Source organism: Columba livia, chromosome 9 (assembly GCF_036013475.1).
Source record: "Columba livia isolate bColLiv1 breed racing homer chromosome 9, bColLiv1.pat.W.v2, whole genome shotgun sequence".
NCBI lineage: Eukaryota > Metazoa > Chordata > Aves > Columbiformes > Columbidae > Columba > Columba livia.
Window position 1 is genome coordinate 13,268,029 of NC_088610.1, and position 14,082 is coordinate 13,282,110.

Here is a 14,082-nt window from a genome sequence, read left to right on the forward strand (position 1 = left end):
TCTGAAACAGAATAGAAAAAATATTTTTGAACTTCAGTAAAGGATACCCGAAACTTCAGTTTGACAGATAACAGCTTAACAAAAGACAAAACAAAAAGAAATTGGCATTTCTGAGCAATCAGATCCCTAAAGTATTTTAAGGGACAAAAGCAGAAACCACCCCTTCAAGGAAGGTGGGGAAGTCTGACCAGAGACCGTTTTGGTTAGGGCACAACCTTTTCAGGAAACAGAGGCAAAAAATCATCTTCTCCAAGAGAACCAGATGAAATAGTCTCTCCTGAGAACCTGCTTTCTGCTACAGCACACCAACTTAAAATACCATTGACCATATTAATTCAGTATAATTATGCTTTAGTTTTAGAAGTGGCAAGGAAATCTCTTCCCTCCAGTGATGCAATTAAGAACTTGAGAGCAGGGACTCGTAGGGAAGCAGAAGCCAAGGCAAGAGCTCTGCTCTCAGGGACCCCCTGCATACACAGAGCAAATCAGCTGTCCAGGACACTCAGACAAAGGGTCATGAAGCCAAAACCAGCTTGGTTGCCTGCCCCACATCTGCTGTGGCTTTGCTCAGTGGTTGCTTTCATCTCTCTATCCATACTTAGGGCCTGGCAAGGACAAAATTACAAGACAGCAATCCCTTTTTTAGTATCAGAGACCAGCATCATCTGTTAACTCTGCTTCACCACCTAAAAACTAAGCACAATTTGTCTTTGAAAGTGTTTCCAATCTTACCAATACTCCCCATGCTGGACTAAGAATGAAGAGCACTGACCAAGTGCACAAACATTTTCTCAGCAGGGTGACCAAGGTGTAAATCTCATTTAAGCCTGACTCCAAGTAAGTACGGTCTTTTTAGTGTAAAATACTAATGCACGTGTTAAAACCTGCTATTATGACACTTTTGCGACCAGTTTAATGTCTAATAGGTCAGTGAGACAACATGACACCACGTAGGAAGTAAAATCTCAAATATATTTAAGGACAAAATAGCACCAGATTTTTGGCCAGTCACACAGAGCTGATGTTTTAAAATACCGATGTAAGTCACACAGAAAAACAACTGATACCAGCTCAGTGTGAAGGACATAAAAGCAGCATTTTCCTTGCACAGTGTGCTGTGCTCTGCTCGAAACTGGGAGATTGGGAGTGGTTTCAGTACCAGGTTCTACAGAACAGGGCTGGTGTAGCAGAGAAGGAAGATGGCAATAAAGATCCTTGCACCTCATTTTCAACACACTGTTCTGTCAAATCAACAAACAAGCTTAATAAAAAAAGAAATTATGAGCAATAGTGTCTCAAAACAAAACATAACAAACATCACTCATTGAGATTCAACTGTTTAAAGATTTTAGTCAGTTTTACAGGGCTTGCTTTGATCCCAGCTATAAAACACATCCTTTGTGGAAGGAAAAAACATTCCCGTACGGCTCCATCTGCTCCCATTGAAAGGATGTTTCAGCAGCAGTCAAACATCTGGGCTGGCTTCCAGTTAACACGAACAGCCAGGTCTCTTTTGTTCTCAGAAGGGATGAGCTCCAACTATCAGAGCCCACGGTCACTCCCTGCTCAGGCCACTCTGTAGCATAGAGCTCCCAGGTGAACTAGCAATGCCTGCTTATCCATTTTTTCCCCTCAGTTCAGCCCCGCAGGCAAGTGCGGTCCCTGCCCCAGGAAGGGCAGATGCTGGTGCCACAGTTAAGCCTCCAGGTGCTTGGTGATCCTGCGAATTTTCTCCTTCTTGTTCCTGTTTCCGTGTTTTTTCCAGGGCTTCCCTACCACACTCCCAGGATTGGGTGCAGTCACAGGCACGAGGCCGCTGCCGGGCCGGTATCCCATGGCAGCCCGGACCCCTTTCACCAGGGCACGAACATTCTCCTGGAAGAGGAGACATCATCACCAGTGACCGACAAGAAGACATTTAACCACAAAGAACTGTGATACGTTAACAAAAACAGACATAGGCAAGCCCAAACCCATCAAGACCTGCTCAGCCCCCAGCTCCAGAGCTGCAGGAAAGGTCACACCACACAGTCGAGCCCAAGTGGGCCAGCACGCTCCAGCTGTGTCCGCAGCCATGCCTTGCTGCACCAGGTCCTCAGCGTCTGCCGCTGCAAGCAGAGCACTGACGATACAGCCAGTTCTGACAGACATTAGCCACAGCGCTAGGATTGATTCTCACAGTCTCCGCTTTGCACACAAAGAATTGTCTTTGCAAATACATCTGGCGTCTGTGAAAGCCAGAGACTAAAATAACTTGCTCAAGTCTGGAGTGTGGGTAGTGCTGTGGAGCTCACAGCTTGTGCCAGCACTTTGGGCAGCCAGAGGAAGAGTCTGGTAATCCCAAAAATTCTTTTCAGGTCGTAGCTTTCTGAAACTGCTCACTGTTTTCGAAAAGGGCCTGAGTTCTTGTTTTCAAAATGCAAGACTATCTATAGCTGAACAAATACTGTTCATATCCTGCTAACCAGGCAGAATGGATCACACTGTCAATGACCCATCCTCTTCACTGCTAAACACCCTGTTCCCATCTTTGTTGGGTATGCAGACCTATCAGTTATAGATTTGATGTTTCAAGTCATTTTTTTCAGTAGTGTAGGGGCAAAACAGATCTCTGTGGGACCTAACAAGAAGCATACAAGTTCAGAGAAACTCCTATTTTCCACTTTGAGATTTCTCAATTAGATTTTTACATCTATTTTTTGCGTTCTTTTCATTTGATTTCAGGTTCTGAGTCACAACAACCATGTAGCACTAAATCAATTGGCTTATCATGTTACCTAAATAGGTCATCTCAAGAAAGGAAAGTTAGTTTGAAGGACCTATTTGTCCAAAACCATTTTCCTGGTTGGCTGCTGTGTCACACCACCCTCCTTCCTTGTCTTTCTTCCCAGTCATTCTTCTGTTTGCTCATGATTGATGTTAGGCCCATAATGATGGGGGTCACCGTGTTGACCTTTTAAAAATCAACTATGCATACTTCATTAGCTATCTTTCAGTCACCTAGGACATTCCCAGTGATTTAGAAGATAATAAAAAGAACAGAGTGCTCTTGGATAGAAATCACATGCAGATGCCAATGGCATCTGACACCATTAACAACCCAGCACCCCTCCACCGTCAAAGCTATTTTTTCCAGTAATTATGACACACCAGTGGTGCAGTAAAAAACCCCAAAATAAATCTCCTCCAGAATTTACCTGGTGGAAGAATGTTTTGTCCACCACATTTTCAATTTGTTTTGCTTTGGTATTCTTCTCAGGCTTCACCTGTGCAGTAGCCTGCATGGTTCTGCTCTCTGGGCATCTTTGATGCTGGTGCTGAAAATCCTTTGGGTCAATGCCAGGAGGTGGATGGCAATATAACAGCTTCCCCTGTAAAGCAACAGGATACAATTATTACAAAAAAACCTCACAGGGAGACCCAGAGAGGAAAGAAAACATCTGAGAAGTTATAGAGTATTTAAATATATGTTAATTTTATCCAGATAAATAGAATTAACTTTACTGTGCTCCCTCCTGCTCCTTCAATTCACCTCCTAGCAGGAAAGAAAACCCAGATGTAGGAAGCACTTACACTGACATAGTCTTTTAACACATATCGAGCTGATCTTGGCTGGTCTGGCTGTCCATGGGCTGTCATAAAGCCTCTCATATCTGGAAGACAAAACCAAAGTACATTCTGTGTCAGTACAATAAGATCACTGACACATTTTTCTCTGCTGCCTAACTGCACAGCATATCCTCTCTCTCAAAAAAAAAAAAAAAAAACAAACTACTTGAGAAAGAGGCTTCTATTGGGGAAAGCGGGAAGGAAAGGGGAACGTTGCTGACTGCAGAGGTGCTACAGAAGCATCCTAACCTAAATGGAATGATAAGACTGGACATCTTCCTTTTTGTTTTCAGGCCAAAGAAGATTAACTGCATCAGAGAATCAGAGAAGGGAGATAAAACTTCACTGTATTATTGAGTCTAATTGAAGACACAGTTGACAGGAGGTGTCTAGAAGGATGAGAGCATTACACAGACTGGGAGGGCATTTCACCGACATCCTCAACACAATCACTACGTCTGTCGGACAGAGCCAGCAAAGCGCCACTGCGACACACACATGAGATGAGCCATTAACAAAGGCCAGTCCTGAGAAGAGGGCAAGTCCTAACGGGGAGGTTCAACGCATGACAAACCTGAGTCAGACTTAACTTTACAAAGTTCTCCTAAGGCCGTGTTCAGTACCACATACACAGCGCAGGTGATAGGTGCTAAAGGGGTCATTACTCACATCCGTATGCTGTTAGCAGCTCTTCAGCTGTTGGCTTTCGATCTGGATCCTCATCTTCCCTTGGCCTTATGATATTTATTCCATAAGTTGCTTCCAAAACATTTCGTGGGATATGCTGGCAAACGTAAGCTAGTGAAGGAAACCACCTGGTGATTTTCAGCTACACAGTCCTAGTCACTCCCAGAGCACACAATAGGAGCAACTTTTGGATTTCTCTGCAAACCAGAAAAATTATACAAGTCTGACAATAGGATAAACATGAAATGAGATGGGGAAAGACAACACAGCAGGGCTGTTTAAACCAAGGTATGTCCTCACCACCCGTGACACATGAGCACACATGCCCCTAGCAGGGCTGGGCCATGCTACATTGCACAGTCCAGATCCAACGCTTGCAGACACTCCCACAAACCCCACGCAAAGGATATTAGAGAGATGGGTGGGACATGGTCCCTCATCTGGTCGATAGGCAGAATTCCAGAACAAATCATCTCTGCCTTGGTAGAGATGAAAGATGGCATCACCAGACCAGGACAATCACAAAGGCACAGGCCAGGTTCCACATACAGGGTCTACACAATAAAAAAAAACAATTAGTTCACCAAGGCAAGTCAGTGTTCATGGAGGGAAAAGGAACAAAGAAAATGAAATGCATAGATGAAACATGGATACAAATGAGAATAAGCAGAAATTCTACTAAGAGACATCTGCCCTGCTGGCCCCAGCCAACGAGTTAAGGAAATTTGATGTGGAAGACAGCAGCACTTCCAAAGTTCATAAATAAGGTGTCCAGATGGGGGCAGCGAGATCTTCAGCTCTCCAACCTGATGGGAGAGAAGAAAGCATTCCAGAAAGCTTAAACTATGTCCGACCTATTGAAGCAGGTAGGAGATTGCACAAGTACAAATCCCACAGTGCTCATGACAGCAGTGAAGTTGGTACTTCAAAACTGAGAGCTTGAGCAATATGAAAATGGCAACATAACTAGACTTACTTCTCAGCAATGACTGTAGACAAAAAGGATGGTTTGAAAGCTTGACCTTAAGCTATTTGGAGGAGCACTCACTCACTGGGGGTTCTCTCCTCATGACTGGTGTTGAGAAAAAGAAGGGCTAAGCTACCTAAATAAAATCAGTGATGGAAAACATCTCCCAGTGCACAGCAACTCTTACGAGTGACTCTCAAACTGTATCAAGAGTACGGAAGCAAGAACTAAAGTTCCAAAACTACACACTTCAAGGCCAGCCCTCTCCAATCTACTCTGCTGGGCAGAGTTCAGATTGGCAGAGTTCTTAGTGAGTCCACATGGTTGTAACTAGTTCACAATGAAGGTTTCTTCCACTGAGGAAAAGGAAATAATAAAAAGATCAATGTTCTTTGTTAGTAATACCTGAAAGTGTTTTGTACGGCCTGGTGTAGCAGACACCGACACCTTCTTATTTCCAAGGATTGTGTTGATGGTTGAACTTTTGCCAACATTAGGGTAACCCACCTAGATGACAAAGAAATTGAATGGTAACAGTGATACCAGGTAGGGTGGTGCCAGGAGACTTGCAGAGCTCTGACACAAAAGTACTTTAATAAAAGGTACAAAATAATTAAGGCAAGTAGAGAAGAACACTGAGCTCCAGGAACTTCAGAGTTAATCTTTGCACAAAACCTTCAGTGATTTGTGCTTGCCAATTTTCTTTACTCTTACAGGAAGACAGGCTACAGGATTAATTTTTCCACGGAAGGCATATGGAATTAAAATTTAGATTACGTTAAGTTCCATTTAAGCACAAAGTCAAACTTACCAGCCCAACATTTACTTCCCCATCCTTCACCCTTGGTCCATTGTGCATTGTTTTGAATATCTCCAGCAGCTCATTTCTCTGTACCAGATGGCTGAAGTTCCTGATGCTCCTGTTCTGCTGCTGCGCTACATGCTGCACCACAGCACCATCAGTCCTGCTTCCTGTCCTCTCTGGAACAACGGCATTTACTTTGTCCCAACCTTCATCTTCAGAACAGGTCTGCCAGGCTTCCTCTTCATCATCTTTACAGTCTTCATATTCATCACTACTGTCATCATCGCTAAGCAGAACCTGGGTTACAGTTTGCAAAGCACTGTCTGTGGATGCACTTTCTGCACTATCTTGTTCTGTGTTGTCCTCTTCTTGACTGAAGCTTTCATCCTCAGAACCACTTGGGTCCTCAGCTACATCTTCAGGTTCCAGTTCCTGTGTGAACAGTATTTCACAGGTGAAATGTAAAGACAATAAATACCAAGTCTTGCTGTGACAGCAGTTGCTGCAGCGCAGTCACACACCTTTTCATCAGCCAGATCCCAAAGACTGACAATTCACTCCTGACAACATCACAGGGGTTTCTAGGGGTCTTAAGTAGGATGTAGAAACACCTAGCCTGTCTTAGGAGAAGGCTTAAAGTATTCTAAGAGGCATTGTTAGCTTCATTGTGAAGTTGTTAGAGGTTTCTCTCCAGAAGCACAACTGTGAATATGCACACACCCACAGCAGCATATGCACCTCACACACAGCAGCAGCAGCGCCCAGCATTTTTTTTTAAATTATCAAGTGTTCCTAGTAATAGGAATGAATCTTAATTTTTCAAAAAGTTCAGAACACAAAACCATATTGTTCCAGATCTAAATATTTCATTAAAATAATGTCAATCTTTCTTTCAGTCAACTCTTTACATTTCTTCCCTGCAAACAGTTCACATGTAAAAAGAAAGATGTTTTTCTTTCCAAAAAAGAAAAGACCTAACACTTTCAATCTCACTTTTAAACCGATCTGTAAAAATACTTTATCTAAGAACTGCAAACCAGCTGAATAGATTAGGTATTTTTGAAAAGAGTTGTGGGATATTCCACAGCTGAATAGTGATGTCTGTAACAGGCGAGCCCAGTAAAACCTGCATGTGGCATTTACTGATAACATATAACTTGAGGGAGCAGCACAGTCTGTTCCACTGGGCAGAATGGGAGAGAAAAATCCTCTGTTTGAATAACCACATCCCTCACAGCATCCCTCTTGGAAAGGATTCCATTTCTTCCAATGAATTACGAATTTGCAAACAGATCTGCAAGGGCCGTTTCTGTAGCTATTCATCAGCAGCCTCAAGGAACAAATTTACTTCAGTATTATCTTAATCTTGAAAGAGAAATTGCAATCGCTACAAACAGTGACTGAAGGGTGCACCACTTTATTCACCATTTTACTCTCCTCTCTTTTGTCTCAAAGTCATTCATTAAAATGCTGGTTTACAGCTGCATGAGTCCTTAGAATAATCTTTCCCTGAGACAAGGACTGTGCCTTTCCTAGAAAGGTACTCCAGTACATCACAAGTGTAGCTGCAAAGCAAGTTATCAGAGGCAGCCAGCACATAGTCAGTTGGAAGTGGACATTTACAGTACCTTTGCTTCTCCAGCCAGTCGTTTGCACTCTGCCAAAGCAGACCAGAACACCACCTTAACACCCTCATTCTCAAAGAACCGAGCCCAAGCAGCCCGCTGCTCCTCACTCAGCAAATCTGCCTTGTTTATCAGGATCATGTTCTCCTTGTCACTGCTGACTTCCTTAACGTAACTTTCCTGCAGAAAACAAGCGAAGGATCAGTTCGTACTCTGGTTTAGACTCCTCCTCCCTGCAAGGTGATACAAGAGCAGAAAGACAAGTTACGCCATCCAGCTCCGCATGATTGTAGCCAAGCTTACCATCCCCTGGGCTAGATGGAACTGGTGCTTAACAGAGAGCTACAAGAAAAGAAATGGAGCATGCAACTACCACAATACAGGTTTTTTCTAGTCACGTGTGCAACCACCTCCTCTGCTTCCAGCTACAGCAAGATATTAATCAGCATCTCACAGCAGGAACTCCTAAGATCAAGTGTTTGAGCAATTTCTTATCTCACTGATGCACAGTGTTCTATCATCATCATTACCAAGTTGTCACTTCAGTACTTCCTGATTCTTCACTTTCAGCCCAGTAATCCTTGCCCATTTTATTCCACTATGCTTTTAAACAGAACAATTCCTTTAAGTGTGGACTCTTCTAGTGGGTAGTGAGGAGCAATATAATATCTGCAACATGTCTGCAGAACTGCCTCTAAATCCACAACACTGTGCGAAATATCAAAAAACAATGAAGAAAATATCCTGATGCCAGAATTCTTGCATAACTAAATAAGATACCCAGTCAGGCACAACAGCAGAACAGCTTCAAGGTGACTGAATCTGTTAAACAAAAAATAAACCATATAAACTCTAAGAACTAAAATTAAGACAACACTCAATAAAGTTGTTGACTTACCAGATCTTGGCATCTAAACAGAAGAGGGTTCCTGGCATCCACTATCTGGACTACAATATCACTGCAAAAACAGAAGAAAGCCCCATGAAATACTGTTTATTGCCCTGCCTCAAATCAACAAGATGCAGCACATTACTCGCTTTTAGGTTTTGCCTGGAATTTTAGGGGTTTTAACTGTATTGCCCTACTAAGAACCTTTACTGAATTAACAAAGCATCTCAGCATCGCACACACCACAAGCCAGTACTGCTGTCCAGTGCTTCTGCCTCACTCAGCTAATCCCCAGTACAGCAAGTGAAGGGGAAAGCAAGCATTCAAGTTTTGCCCATCCATCTACCCACCCTTCCAAAAGTGCTCAGCAGGCAAGACACAGACTGCTGGTATTCTGTCCTTTCGAATTTTACTAAAAGCTGTGATAACACAACTTTACTCTTGTCTGTTCTCATCCCTAAAATTCGGCAGAGTGGCTATGGAGTGGAAGAAGAGGTGGTTTTCCAACACTACGAGCTATTCTGGAAACACTGTTGTCCCCTTTTCATGGGGCAAGATGAACTAAGTCTCCCAAAAATGACCTGCAGATTCTAAGCATTTTCAAAATTTCCTTTGTGCTCTTCTTGTCACAAACAGCACAGACCAGTGAAAGAACAGCCTTAGACTCCAGTAAACATGTAGCTCCCCCACGCAAGCAAGGCCCTGAAAGTGTGCTTTTAGGAAACACCTTCCAAATGCAGACACCAGGCTGCCACCTCATGTACGAGCAAGACTGACCAGTTCTACACGCAAATTAAATGCACTGGCTTCAGATACCAGAGGCATCCATGTTATTTTTTCAAAAGGAGAGGGAAAATTTAACTACACCCTCTCCCACTAGAACCAAGCAGGTAATTTAGAATACTGGTTGCCACGTACTGATTCTATTTGACAGGGATTTCTGTCAACTCGGGGCAGCTTCAAAACACCGTGGGGGTTGAATGGAAGAATTTCAAGCTTCACTAGGCAGTTGGTTACACATAAAAAACCAACCAACAACACCCCAAAACCAACCAACAAACCCCAAACAAACAACAAACACACGAACCAACCAACAACAACAGGAATAAATAAATAAATAAATAAATAACCCCCCCAAGAGAGTAATTTTATAAGCCACATGGGTACAAAGAGGGACTGAACAGCTCCAGAAATTAAAAAGTCAATATGAGAGACAGCTGGCACTACAGTACTGGGATGGGATACAGAGAAGTTACTGAATCACACTGCTGGCAATTAGTTTGAAGCAAACACAAGAAAAGGCTGACAACAGATCAAATTAAGTGTCAGCCAACAAGAGCAGAAATAAATTACTAACACATTCCAGCCACCTCAAAACACACAATACGCTCACACTGCACACCATGATACCTCACAGCGGATGGTCCCAACCCAGCTCCCTCCCAGCCAAAGGCCCAGCAGCACCCAATACAAAGCCACTTCTGTGAAAGGAACAGCTCACCATGACCTCACTGGTGAAGTATTTTTCAATTTTAGGAAAATCAGATGAGATGATCTCAAACTTAATTACTAGTGAAATTAAATGCCCCAGTTAGATTAATGTAGCAGATAGCACTCCTATTGTATTACGACTCGGCAGAGCAAACAAAGCCATTTCTGTGATATGACAGGCTGTTGTCTTTTGTGGGCTGCTGTAACTTCTCTGCATGGCAAGAGGCCAAAGACCAAGAGGCTCTTTCTTTCCCAAGATTTAGCTGATGTCCCTTGCCTCCTGCTCCAACTGTCAGGCTGCAGATGCCTGGCTGAGAAAGAGGGGAAAGGGTTAATCTTGGTGAAAGACCTTGAAGACACATTCTCAAAGACAACTCCAACATGGAGTTACTGGAAGAGGCCAGGGGCAGCAGCATCTGAAAAATCATCAGAGGCTCGCAGCGAACCACCTATAGCATCACAGTGCCAAGAACCAGCATGCACCAGCAAGCAGCTGCCCTTGATTGTTTCAAAACAAAATCACTTCAGTGCTGATAACAGAACACTACTAACTGTAATTGTTTTTGCTGTGCTGAGACACTTGAAGCTTGACTCAAAAGCTTTAATTCAGGAAAACACATCAAACACTACTTTTAAACAGCAGACAGAAATACACTTTACCTTCTTTCAATGACTCTCCAAAGCTGACGCCAAAACTCCAAGTTTCGTTCAAATGGGGTTAGAATTAACTTTTTTTCTTCCTCAAGGCTAAGGCAAAGCAGAAAAAAGACGTCATATTTGGCCCATGTCAGGCAATAACCATACTAACAGGTCTTCCTTATATCCAGGAGGCTTTAATTCAGAGAGAGCTATCAAATCAGACTTGTATACTAGGTATTATTTCTGCTAGCTCTGCAAATAGATCAAGTGCCCCAGATAAACTGGTGTCAGTGGCAGTGGTTCAACAGTGACATAATGGCTCCTGAAAATGGAGAAATGGTAAATGACGGAAAGAGCAAAAACTCATGCAAAAAAAAACTCATGCAAAGTCTGCCTGAGAAATTTCAGAACCACAATAACAAACCAGTGAAGTTACCCCGAATGCCAGCAATTATTACTCCATCCAGTATCACCTGATAAAAATAATGAATTTGGGGATGGTACAACCCTTGAGTCACTGTTACCCCCACGTGAAGGACTTTACTCCGGGCAAATGTGGGTTCACAAGTGTGAGCAGACACCACATCACTCTCCAGACCAACAGATGCAACACAGGCCCAGCATGAGCTGTGGTACACAGGCTGGCAGCACCGCATGCTGCTCACAACACCACAGGCAAAAGCAGAACATCACACTCCATCCTGAAGAATTCTAATTAAAAACAATACGAGAACATGCACACACAAGAGAGCTTTGCAGAGCACACAAACGTGTCTAGACTGTGGCTGAGCTGTCCGGCCTTCCAGAACAAGTACATGGAGCTGCTGCTGACCAGATGTTCATTTTATTGGTCCAGCAAGGAAAAATATAACCCACTGCTACCTGTGTCTCCAAATGTCACCAACTACTTACCCAGACACAAGAGGCATACTCACTGGGCAAGCTGTCGCCTCCATTCAAGAAAGCTCTCCCTCTCTGCTTGCTGCAAGTCCTCTGCACTGGTTGTCCTATCCCAATGGGGCCTGTAAGAAACACATTTTGGAGTGAGTAGTTAGAAGCAGCAGTTAGACCAGTTACGTTAGTGCAACAACCACTCATAACAAACACAGGCACCACACATTCAGCTACACTGAGTTATAGTTCGATGTGTGTGCACCTGTTTTCAGCAGCTTTAAGTCCGGCTTTTTCCTTGTTCCTTCTAAACTCAACTAGCTGAAAGGACACTACGCTATGCACAACTGATCTCACAAAGCTGGTTTTTTTGAGCTAAGATTTATAGGGCATTAAAGATGAGAGATTTATCTGTCCACCATGCACAGAGCTCTGGAAAGGCTCACTAAGTGGCCCGGCTGCACCAGCTCCAGCAGTGCCAGGGTTTGAGCATGAAACCCACACAACCAGGACAGGTGGGCTGGGGCTAGCAGGCAGGCACTCGTGCTGCAGGTTACAGTGGGCTCATGCAGGCCAGAGAGCGGCGTCCCCAACAACAGAGCACCGACAAAGCAGAGGGCTGTCCCTAGGCTTGCAGCACCGAGGGGCTGAGCCCATTCAGCAGGGGCCAGGCCTGACCTGCAGGACTCACCTCCGCGGGATGCGCAGGAAGTGCCGGTTCTCCTGGTGCAGCCGCTGGACGCGCTGGGCCTCCTGGGCCGTGAGCAGCCCGGTGCGGCTCTGGGCAGACACGATCTGGATGTTCAGGCGCTCTGCAGGAAGGGAGAGATAGTCACCCAAACCGGCTGTCCCCAGCCCTGCCTCAGCACCCCACCCGGACGACCCCATTACCAGCCCCAGGCCCGCTCCCTCTGCCCCATTCCGCAGCCGGTCCCGGCTCCCCCGAGCCCCTCTCCCCAGCCCTGGATCCGCCCCCGCCCGGCACCGGGCGCCTCTCCGGGCCCAGCCGCACCCCAGGACCCGGTCCAGTTCCTCACCGGCCACGAAGCGGGTGCCGGCCAGCTCAGCCGTGGCCAGGAACTCCTCCAGCGGGCTCTGCTCGGCCGCCGACCGCAGCTCCGGGCCGCGCTCGCCGCCCACCTCGCTGGCGTGCAGCTGCCGGGACAAGATGCCGTGGTCAGCCCGGGACGCCCCGGCCTCCCGCCGCGCCCCCGCCGCCCCGATCTCCCCGCCCTACCCATGCGGAGGTGCCGCGGCGCTCCAGGCCGCGCTGCCGCTGCAGGCAGCGGCCCAGCCCCGCGCCCCGCTTCTTGCCCATGCCGCCGCAGCCGGAACGGGCGGGCCGACCGTCCCGCTTCCGCGGCGCCGCGAGAGGCCCTCCGCCGCGCCACGCACCCCCGCAGCAGCGTTCCGGGGAGGCGGGTTCCGGAACGGCCCCGCGCTCCCCGCCGGGCGGCGCCACTGACCGGCCCCCGTGACCGGCCTGCCGCTCCATCGTTCATGTGCTCACAGCCCATCCGTGCGGCACCCAGACACATGCCGTCCTGCTTGTCTGTCTGCCCACCAACACCAATGCACATCCCTCTGTTCATCTCCACGCTGCCCTGCCCGTCTGTCCATCCATCCCTCCATCCCTCCATCCCTCCATCCATCCCTCCCTCCATCCCTCCATCCATTCCTCCATCCATTCCTCCATCTCTCCATCCATCCATCCATCCATCCCTCCATCCCCATGGTGCTCAGCACGGACACGCACCTCACTGGTGCTCCCCTCCCCAAATCCAGCTCTAAGGTGCTCCCCTCCCCAAATCCAGCTCTAACCCTCTCACTCCCACAGCAGCCCCCAGCCCCACCGTTAAGGTGCGGCACTAACAAAACCCGAGGCACTCCTGAACACAAGGCCCGAGGTCTGTGTGTCCGCAGGAGGCCCCGGCAGCGCGGCGAGGCGCAGGGCTGTGAGCCCCGGCAGCACCCATGGCTGTGGCGGCTGGTTTCACCCACCAGCTGGCCTGGCGCAGATGGTACCTCTAGGAAGCAAACACCAGCAGCGAGGCGTGTGAAATCCTGTCCCAGCAGCTGGCAATGGGGCAGGGGGTTTGTGTGTCCCTCCAGGAGAAGCCACAAGCTCCTGGGGCCGGGGTTGTTCCTGAGTCCTGTAACACATCCAGCACAGGGCAGGATCCCTGTCCCCTCTCTCCACCATCCCAACCCAAGAGACAGTGCGTATGGGGAATGATGGTGATGAAGAGGGAATCCTGGATGCAGTGGTGGAAGGTGTGCTAGGAGGTAGCTGCCAATATCTAGCCAGAGCCTGGGCATCTCTGCAGGATGGAAGATATTGCCTGCCCAGACAAGGAACCATCAAACGGGTTTTGGCAGAAGCTGTTGCGGCCAGCCCAGGTCAAGATGGGACAGAAGGTTAAATTAATAAACAACTCAACCTGTTCTTGCACAGTGAACTGATTTATGAACCATTTCT

General features: G+C 46.6%; 1 protein-coding gene across 1 annotated transcript; it reads right to left on the reverse strand.

Moving 5' to 3' along the window:
• Window positions 1-951: 951 nt before the first annotated feature.
• Window positions 952-12,999, reverse strand: LSG1 (large 60S subunit nuclear export GTPase 1). Its single transcript, XM_065073898.1, has 14 exons — window positions 12,841-12,999; window positions 12,641-12,758; window positions 12,295-12,415; window positions 11,648-11,734; window positions 10,734-10,820; window positions 8,592-8,652; window positions 7,697-7,873; window positions 6,075-6,500; window positions 5,669-5,770; window positions 4,707-4,850; window positions 4,279-4,402; window positions 3,574-3,653; window positions 3,198-3,371; window positions 952-1,875 (listed from the first exon to the last, which is right to left on the reverse strand). Exons 1-14 carry the CDS (start codon window positions 12,919-12,921, stop codon window positions 1,696-1,698), a joined length of 1,962 nt encoding a protein of 653 aa, XP_064929970.1. The 5' UTR covers window positions 12,922-12,999; the 3' UTR covers window positions 952-1,695.
• Window positions 13,000-14,082: the final 1,083 nt, after the last annotated feature.